This window comes from Triticum aestivum, chromosome 3B (genome assembly GCF_018294505.1).
Source record: "Triticum aestivum cultivar Chinese Spring chromosome 3B, IWGSC CS RefSeq v2.1, whole genome shotgun sequence".
NCBI lineage: Eukaryota > Viridiplantae > Streptophyta > Magnoliopsida > Poales > Poaceae > Triticum > Triticum aestivum.
The window spans coordinates 775,398,262-775,407,960 of record NC_057801.1 but is presented as its reverse complement, the minus strand read 5'-3'; the positions used below and the strand labels follow the sequence as shown (position 1 = coordinate 775,407,960).

At 45.0% G+C, this 9,699-nt stretch overlaps 1 protein-coding gene across 1 annotated transcript; it reads left to right on the top strand.

Annotated features, from left to right (window-relative positions):
* Positions 1–4,779: 4,779 nt before the first annotated feature.
* Positions 4,780–9,445, top strand: LOC123066514 (two-component response regulator ORR24-like). The gene is made up of 7 exons (XM_044489574.1): positions 4,780–4,836; positions 4,926–5,094; positions 5,192–5,344; positions 7,391–7,750; positions 7,836–7,912; positions 8,244–9,182; positions 9,277–9,445. The coding sequence occupies exons 2-7, from the start codon at positions 4,947–4,949 to the stop codon at positions 9,313–9,315; spliced, it is 1,716 nt and encodes a 571-aa protein (XP_044345509.1). The 5' UTR covers positions 4,780–4,836; positions 4,926–4,946; the 3' UTR covers positions 9,316–9,445.
* Positions 9,446–9,699: the final 254 nt, after the last annotated feature.

Sequence of the window (9,699 nt, the reverse complement as noted above, 5' to 3'; positions counted from 1 at the left end):
TGGGTAAGGAAAATAATAAAGGCAAGGCCTAATGGGAAAAGTTATTGGGCCCAATAGTGGAGGTGCTCCTTATTAGCTTTTTGGACAAGCTAAAGGGGGTGGGGGTTGGAGGAGGACTCCCCCCTCCTTGGTCGATGCACCAAGGGAGGGAGGCTCCTCCTCCAAGTCGGCCTCCCCTTCCCCCACATCCAAAATTTGGTGATGTCAAATTGTTGGGAAACATAGTAGAAGACAAAAAAATCGCCCCATAGAGAGACAAGTCGCTTTGCCTCGAGCGCCCCTTCTCTAGTTCTAATTCTAGTTTAGACTTGTTCTAGGTTAGACCTAGTTCTAGTTTTCTCTAATCCAGATAATAGAGAAGCCATGTGTAGTTCTCTTCCTCCCTCTCCTAATTCTCAGGCGATGCTAAACTCTGCACGGCGAAGCTCTGCCGAATCGTGAAGCCCGTACGCACGTAATCCGTAGAGAGCCCGTGCTTTCGGTATTCTGTTCAAGGGATCTTCCTGGACGGTTCGAGGGACTTCAAGAACGATCTACACTAACTCTTCTTCCGCTGCAACTTGAAGTTGATGACAATCCCATCTAAGCTTCTATGCATCTTCATAGTGATCCGGGATCTTGATCGTAGGGAGATTTTTTTGTCTTCTACTATGTTTCCCAAATATTTGACATCACCAAATTTTGGGTGGATCTTAGTGGAATATCTCTAGAGTATCCGTAAGGGCATCGTACAATGGTACTAGATCCATGAGGTGATTCGTTGTATGGGTATAGTATCCGACCTACGCAGAAACGTCAAACATCATCGTAAAAAGTAGAAATTTTCCATTTCCATTGGCTGGGTCATCATCTTCTTCAAAAACAATTTCCTAAAAAGAGAAAAGCATTATATCAATGCATCCCGTTGGACTCCATTTAACGCAATGAGGTTAAGTGGTGCCTCTAGGTCTTTCTATATAGAAATCATTGGGTTCCAATCTTGCCCTCCAAATCCAACCTTTTTTATTCTTACGACATAAATTTGTCACATAGTGCATTATCTCCTTCATCTTCATTTGTCAGGTGTCGGGTTGAATCATTTCATTTCCATTTTTCACGTGGTGTGCTAACTCCTTTCATCTCTCTTTGTCGAGTGGCGCTTTGACTCCTTTCTTCCCCTCTCTCATGTGGCACATTGTGTTCTTTCATCTCCAACTGTCGTGTGGCACATTGACTCCTTTCATCTCCATTGGCCAGGTATTTTTAAGCATTTTTCCAGAATGATAGTAAGCGCTACTGCATCCCTTAAATCATTTTAATAGGATTTGTCAGATCATACGTTGGCATTTCATAATATAATTATTCATGTGCATGAATAATGCGAGCTCCAGGGAAGTTCATAGGATATCGTTGCTCTCTAATATTTTGCAAAAAAGAACAAGAAACGACAGCCATCGCATGCCTACTTTTTCAAGAATGTGTTTTAAGTGGTTGGGAGTTCCACTCGTCTAAATCACACCATATCATTTTGGTCCAACACTTAAAGTTTAAATTAATTTTTTTTAATTGCTTCTCTATTTATGCGTGATGCGCTCAGAATCAGTAAGCATTGTCATGTTTCCTTTTGTGCTTGCTTCAAACTGATTGCGATAAAGTTTGATTGGATCCTGGACTCCGTCGAGTCTGGGTTTTTGAAAATGGTTGAGGTGTATTTTTGTTGGAAATGATCATATAGATGTTATCTACTGCACCTAGAATTTTATTTTTTCGAAATGGAGGCAAAGATTGCCTCATCTATTAAATAAGCAGAAGAAAATTGCCCAGTTAATTACGAAAAACCGGGCAAAAACCGGAACAACAAAGGCCAAGCCCATTCCCATAGACTGAAACACACAGGGCAAAGCCCACCCTTATCGACAACATGCCGACCTGCGGCCAGACAACGCAACTCCGACTCTGACGGAGAACTCAGAAGAACGAAATCAGGCACGGCTGGCGCCACGGAAGATCGCCGAAAGGGCCACCTGCAGCCAGTCATCGTACACCACAGGGCCCCGCCGCCGCAGCTTCGACTCCACAGCAACAAACAAACCGAGGCAATACCGTGGACACGCCGGAGAAGAGCCGACTATCGCAACCATTGCCGCGTCGCCGACATCGCTCCCACCATCATCGTTGCCACAGAAGTCTGGCCGCCACAGTGAGTCTCTCGGGGCCGCCGCCCCGACATCCACCGCTCCCTCGCGCCCAGCGCAATCAACCAGCACCGCCTTCCGGGGCCGCCACCCCGACATACCACCACTCCCCTCGAGCAGCAACGCCGCGCAACCCGGCTGCCCGCAGCCCACGCTGCTCAGGGCAACCGCTCGCAGACCATGAACGTCGCACCATATCCGGGGCCGCCGCCCCGACGTAAAGTCAGACCGCCCCCTTTAGGGCACATCGACCAGGCCGACGACCTCGCTACCCACGCAGCACCAAGCCGCCACCAAAACAATGCACAACCGCGACTCTACCCCATAGAGGCACCATTACATCGCTATCCGAGGCCGCCTCCTCGGCGTACATCCACCGTCCAGAGCCGCCGCCCCGGCCTCCATCACCCCGACGGCGACGCAGCTCTGCACCACTGCCATGAGACCACCACTCCACAAAGGTCATTGCTTCCAAGGCGGTGCCTCCAAGAAGGTAACGACATAATTGCCGCCGCCGCCCGCTCCAATGGAGCTTGGGTTTTCACCCGAAAACACCAGACAGTTGCGGCAGTAGATGGACGTAGCTCCGCGATGTGCCTTCAGGAAGGAATGCAATGCTCAAGAACATCGCCAACATCAGCACCGACCGGAGAAGGTGCAAGACTTTCGCCCGGAGAATCTACTCCACTGTCGAGCCTCACGAGGAAGCCAATGACATAGGAACACAGCAAGCTGCGCAGAGTGCATCGTTGCCAACCACCAGCCCTCAACACGCCGCAGCGAAACGCCTTGCCAGATCTGCGCACCCCCGGCCACCTCCAGCCCAAACTGCTGCTCCATTGCACACACGGCCAGAGCAGTAGAAGAGTACACCACTCCGGTGGCTAGAGACCGATCTCCACGACCACCATCACAGCGCCGCTGTGTCGCCGCCCAAAAACTGCGGCTCACCGCCACCGCCGCAGCTCACCAACATAAGAAACCTCCACCGTCGCGGCGCCGCCGCGCCGCCATCCAAAAGCTGCGGCTCGCCGCCATCACCGCAGCTCCCCCGGCCGAGGGAGGGGACCCCAGGCACCCAGCGCGCCAAACAGCCATAGCCCGCCGGAGCGTCGCCGTCGCAGCACGCCGGAGCGCCTCCACCGACAGATCTGGGCGCCGGGCGCCAGATCGACGACGGCCGGCCTCAGCGCCGCCCCGCACGCCATCCAGCTGAGGAAGGGGGGGAGCAGCACTGCCACCATGCCCGGGGCCGCCGCCCCGGCTTGCTCGCGCCGACGAGACGCGGCCGCCGCCAGATGCGTGCCTCCGACCGGGGCGGAAGCCACGCGGCACGCGACGAGGGCCCCCCGCCTCATATAACATGTTTATATATATACGTCCACAAAAGGATCAAGATCTACATTTTAGAAATAGCAAACAGGACATGCATACAAATCCACATACACAGTAAAGTATATTTTAAGAGAAGCTTACACATATGTAAAATACATCAACTACAAATCAAACTATTTCAGAATATATTAAAACTTTTAAATAGGATTTTTTATTATTTAAAGGTATCTTGGTTCACTGGGCCGAGCCTCCAAATCGCCTAACTCATTCAACGGATCATCTATTAGTTTATATATATATGACCTGAACATACGCTTTCGGTGCATTGAGACAAATTTCATGAGAATAAAGGTGAGGTATTAATTTGAGATATGACCTGAACATTGCCAAAAGCCTCTTTTGGAATACAGACGATATCATCTAGCTCCAACGTTGGACCACAAGAAAGTTGACATTTGACAATGAATGGAAACAAAAACGATTTTTTTTTTATGGAGGGTAATGAAAATAAAAATGGCAGAAACTACGTACATCCATCGCCAGGACCACAAGAACTCCACTCTTATATCCCTGTATTTCTTTCTCTCTTCTTTGTAAACGATATATTTCTTTCTTTGTTGAATACATAGGCCTGACACCTCATAATAAGGATCAAAGCATAAGCAATCATTTGGTTCGAATTTGTGTGTTACTCACTTACGCTCGCCCTTAGCTAGGGTGCATCCGGTACTCCCTATTCTGAAACACCCTTGAACTTATCTTCTTCAAGTGTTTTTCTTCAGATAAAAATGCCTTTGTCATATTATTTTTCCACAAAGTGATAAGTGGAAAAAGGCTTCCACTCCTTGAGTTTAGGCCTCCACATTTTCACATTGCCATGCAAAGGTAGGTAGGAATCTGACGATTGAGACATGAACGCTCTCTCCGTTCCCGGTCAAAGGAAGCAGGAGCAGAAGCCTCTCCTTTTTGTAATTCAAGATCATAACATTTGTGTTCCAACATTAAACATTTGGTGAGAAAAGAACAAAGGCAAAAAACAGCAACACCACCCGTGGTTTTTCTCCTCTCATGGAAGGAACCACGGGCCGATGGCACAAGCAGACACGCACATTGACATCGCCAGATCAAATGGCGTAGCTGCAGAAATTAAGGAGTAGAAACTAGCGCATGTACACTCTTGACCGCAAGACTTCCACTCCTTCCCTTGACCCCTCTACCCCTATAAATAGACGCCCTGCATCCTCCATCCCTTCTCACCACTCCTCTAAAATCCGGATTGTTCAGTAACTTCAGTTGTGTCCTAAGACGAGGAAGGAAGCTAATCGAGGTTTTGGGTTGTGTTCTTAGATTGGCTGTGAGGTTTGCGTTGATTTGTGTTTTAATCAGCATTTTTCTTGACGGCGTTTGCTTTTCCAGGTGGGAAGAAGTTCGGAGAAGATGGCCACGATGGGTGGGGACCGAAGGCAGATGATGGAGGATGCGGCGGAGGACAAGTTCCCCGAGGGGTTACGCGTCCTCGTCGTCGACGACGACCGCGTCTGCCTCAAGGTGCTTGAAGCCCTCTTGCGCCGCTGCAAATACCAACGTGAGTCTCTTGATCCCTCCACTTCGCCATAGTCCATTAGAATCGGGGCCTTGTGATCTATTTGTTTCTTTGCGAATAATGCTCTGCCGCTATGCAGCAACGACGGTGAGGGATGGAAACACGGCGCTGAGGATGCTCATGGCAGGGAAGCAGCAGTTCGACTTGGTCATCATCGACGTGCGCATGCCGGACATGGACGGCTTCAAGCTCCTCGAGCTCATCCGGCTCGAGATGGATCTGCCCGTCATCAGTACTCTCACTGCTCTCAATCCAAAGTCCAATTTTTGTGTTTTGCATCCTTGGGCATTGACAATTGTTTTTAAGAACGTACTTTTACTCCTCAATCTTGGAGATACCCTGAGAGGATATTAATTTCTTTGGGCAACATGTGACATCCTATATATTTAGGACGATTTTATGAAACCACATACACATCCACGGCACATGCACTCTATTTCTAACCTGGAAGAGTTCTAAAGAATGGCATCCCCACTGAGTCCGAACCAACGGGGTCCCATCTAACCGTTCATCCGTCCGATCGGATGGCGAGTGGGGTAGAAGAGCGGAGGTGGAGCAACACATGAGTTAGTAGGGGACATATTGTCGGTTTCTAGCCCAAACCAATGGCATACTATCTAACCATCCGTCCGATTGGATGGCGAGTGGGGCAGGAGAGCGGAGGTGGAGCGACACATGAGTTAGTAGGGGACGCAGTGTCGGTTTGTAGCCCAAAACAATGGGATCCTATCTAACCATCCATCCACTAGATCGGATGGATGGTGGGGAAGGGGAACAAACGTGGATATCACGTGATTATGAGATCCCAATTATTGTTTTTAATAATTGGGTTGATAGTGTTCAGTAGGCTAGGGACATGGTCACTGGAATGGCTAGTCCTAGTGAGAGTCCGTGTCACGACTCCAATGTAACATAGATTCCACATCCACGTGTTCGATGGGCCTATTTATGGACCATCTAGAATTTGATTTTATAAATGAGTAGCTTGGCTTAGTTAGAGTCTCTATCACTCCAATGTAGACCCCACTATCCACGTGTCCGTTCGTAGTATTTATGGACATCTAGAATTTAATTTTATATCATCTCGATCAATTGTAAAATCCTACCAATAAGAACGAAAACTATAATATATTCATGTTTCATGATATGACCAAGTTATATTTAGTTGTTTCCAAAACTAATATTAAAATTCGTGTTCTACCAATCACACAAAGTATACAATTGCACCACATTTGTTTGCTAGGGTTGCATGAATACTACAATTAAGAAATACCTATGTTGTATTGATATTATTAAGTTTGAGATTACTACTCATCTTCATTCTCCTTAAAGTTGTTACTCCTTATGACTATTAACTCTCGAGAATAACATATAAAGTAGGAGTGTCACTTTTAAGTACATACATCGAGTAGGTTAACCATGGGTAATACCTAAAATACTGCATATTTGTTGACTTTGAACAAGCACACTAATTTGTAGACAAATTACTTTCACAGAAAGTGCAACCGCACATACTTATTTTCCAGAATCTGTACTATTAATGCCCAAAAATCTTCCCAGACAATTCTTGCCCAATCTCTGCCTCGCCCACATCTGCATGCAATTAATTAGCTATATATTTTTTTACACATGTCAATTATTTAGACATTAATTTATGGAAAGTATCATCGAGCATTGGACGAGAGGACCACGTTAATTATGGAGAGTATCATTCTTTGGACGGGAGTATCACATTAATGATGAAAAGTATCATCGAGCACTGGACGGGAGGACCACATTAATTATGGAAATTATCATGTAGAATATGTATGCCCCCGTGGCAAGCACAAACAATTAGCTAGTTGTAATAAAAAGGCTATCGACAATGGTCCTTAACATTTAAAAACTAATATGAGTGTGATCACTTAAAATGCTTAGAGTGTTACATGGGCCGATAGATGTTACCTAGTATGCTAGAGAAACATGGTTGACTGCCAATAATATTACTTGACCTTCAGGTTCACCAATAGATAGACATGATGATGTGTTTTCCCTACGTGGAACATGTCGTGATATGGCTTAGGTATTGTGTTACCGTTATTGTTTTAGCCATTATTTCCGTATCTTCCTATTCAATGTGTGAAAAATTTCCCACTTAGTCTGCATTGAAGCAGAATTATAAAATTGAACATTGAAATGCTTTTTTGTCTATAGGCACTTTGACAAAAACATATGTACACTTCATAGATTTGTGATTTTCTAAATTCTAAATCTAAGTCATTGGTCATATGGCATGCAGTGCTATCCGCCGATTGCGACAAGAAGGTTGTGATGAAGGGGATAGATCATGGCGCGTCTGACTTTATGGTGAAGCCAGTGTGTACCCATGAGCTCAAAAACATATGGCAACATGTTCAAAGGTGGAGAAATCCCAAAGCAATAAGCCACATCAGTGATCATGACAGTGATGTCCAGAGAGTTCAATCGGCGACTGCTGATAAGAGTAAGTTATCGGGGAATAAGAGAAATGTTGGAGATGATTCTAACGAGCACAATGAGAGCACATATATATCCGCCACCCACAGCAAGCCCAGGGTGACATGGACAATTGAGCTACACAACAAGTTTTTAGAAGCTATCAACCAGATTGGCCTTGATAGTAAGAATTCACATCTTGTGCCTCATTCATCGACAATGTTGGTTGCTCGATATTTTCATTATAATTTTTTATTACATAATTGTAGGGGCTGTTCCAAAAAAGGTATTGGAGCTGATGAATGTGGATTACCTCAGTAGAGAGAATATCGCGAGTCATCTACAGGTTTATTTTCGACCTTTATGCTAAATTTCTATGTTCTTGTTACTATTACTCGTAGTCTAACATTTTGTCATATATAAGTGCAAGCTTTTATTTTCTGGGGAACATATCAGTCAAAGCTCTAGCAATGCAACTATCATGAAGTGTAATTTTAATTAAACGTGTCCCTTAAAATGCGAGGCTTATCTCATATAATGCATGCCCCATATTTTTAGGTGTATTTTTACCCATGCAACATCTTCGGTTCTTTTTGTACTCACATGTTTACCGTTATTTTTTTTTCCGACGAGGATCCATCTCATACCTTGTTATTTTGGCTGCCTTTTTATTTCAGAAGTATAGATTGCACTTAAAAAGAGTCAACTCAAATCCCTGTGGCAATGCATATGAAAGATGGAACTCATCGTACAACATGAACAACAAGGGCAATTTCATGCATAATCATGAACATGGAAGATGGAGTGTGTCCTCTAGCGACACTGCCTCTTGGAGTACAAACAATTATAGTGCAACGGGTCACTTGGCTCCACCAATGAACATCCAAAGCAACTCCTACATGGGGTCATACCTCCATGATGGTAGAATGCCGAGGTATGTTGGGAAACAACTTGCGGACGCGAGAAGATTCACAGGTTTTGGTGACCCTCCCGTCAGCCTATACAACAACATACCCAATGAGATAATGTTAGATGAATTTCCTTCATTCAATAATAGTAATTACTATGCTGACCTCATGTGTGGCAAGCTAATGGAGATAAGCAAAGGCAAAACCCCTTCCAACCGTCAAAGTTCATTTGCAAATACAACAATTGGTGGCGGGAGGTCTCTTGTCGCATCACAGGTGAACTTCCCACATATCAACCAACTAGAGAGCTATGCAATGTCATCTGGTCGTCTGCCTCTGCAAAATGAAAAGGCAACATTCATAAGCAACACCACATCAATGGGAGGCTTCACTGAGCAGATGGCACCATTCAACATGGCAAGCAACACAAGCTCGGTAGGAATGATGTTGAATGGTAGCTCTGCACTTGATGCAAGTAGAACTTCAACTGAAGATACTCATCTGGTCAACAGTGAAGGAACTACTTCGATGCTTCACAACCTCCAAACAAACAATTTCTTCTCACTGACTCAACCACTTGATGGCGGGGATGGAGCTAGCATTCTTCCTATGCAAGAAGGCACACTTGATCAACAACCTCTTAATGATCAACCGAATGAAATCAATGCCTTCTCAATGGATGATATATTTTCCAACATGCACCTGGAAGTAAGAACGTTTCTCATTTGTATGAATTTATGCGCTGCATATGAATTGTTGAGTTGGACATGTGTACTTAAATAACACTTTTCTCTCAATGTAGGATTTCATGGGAGATGATGCTATCGTGGAAGAAGCATGATAGGTCTGTATGTTAGCCTGCCCAACAAGTGAGATGCTTGATCAAGAGTATCATGCTCAAGGGGCCTCTTTAAGGCAATAGTGTGCTTTGACATGTTTGCAAAAATAGTGATATGTGTAGCCATTTTCATATACCAGTGGTTCTTTGAGATACACTTCCTCTTACATAACATTGAGAATTGACGTGTTCTGCAGAACAAGCATAAACACCACCCTTTGGAGACTATTGTGCGTAATACAAGTCTTATGGTGGAAGCTTTTACAATAGGGTTAGCATCCTGATAATCAAAACAGTAATGCTTCTTGAAGCCTATAGTAATAAGGCACACTTTATAACTGGGATAAACTTGTTTGTCAACCATCATGTTTTTACCTCGAGATGGAA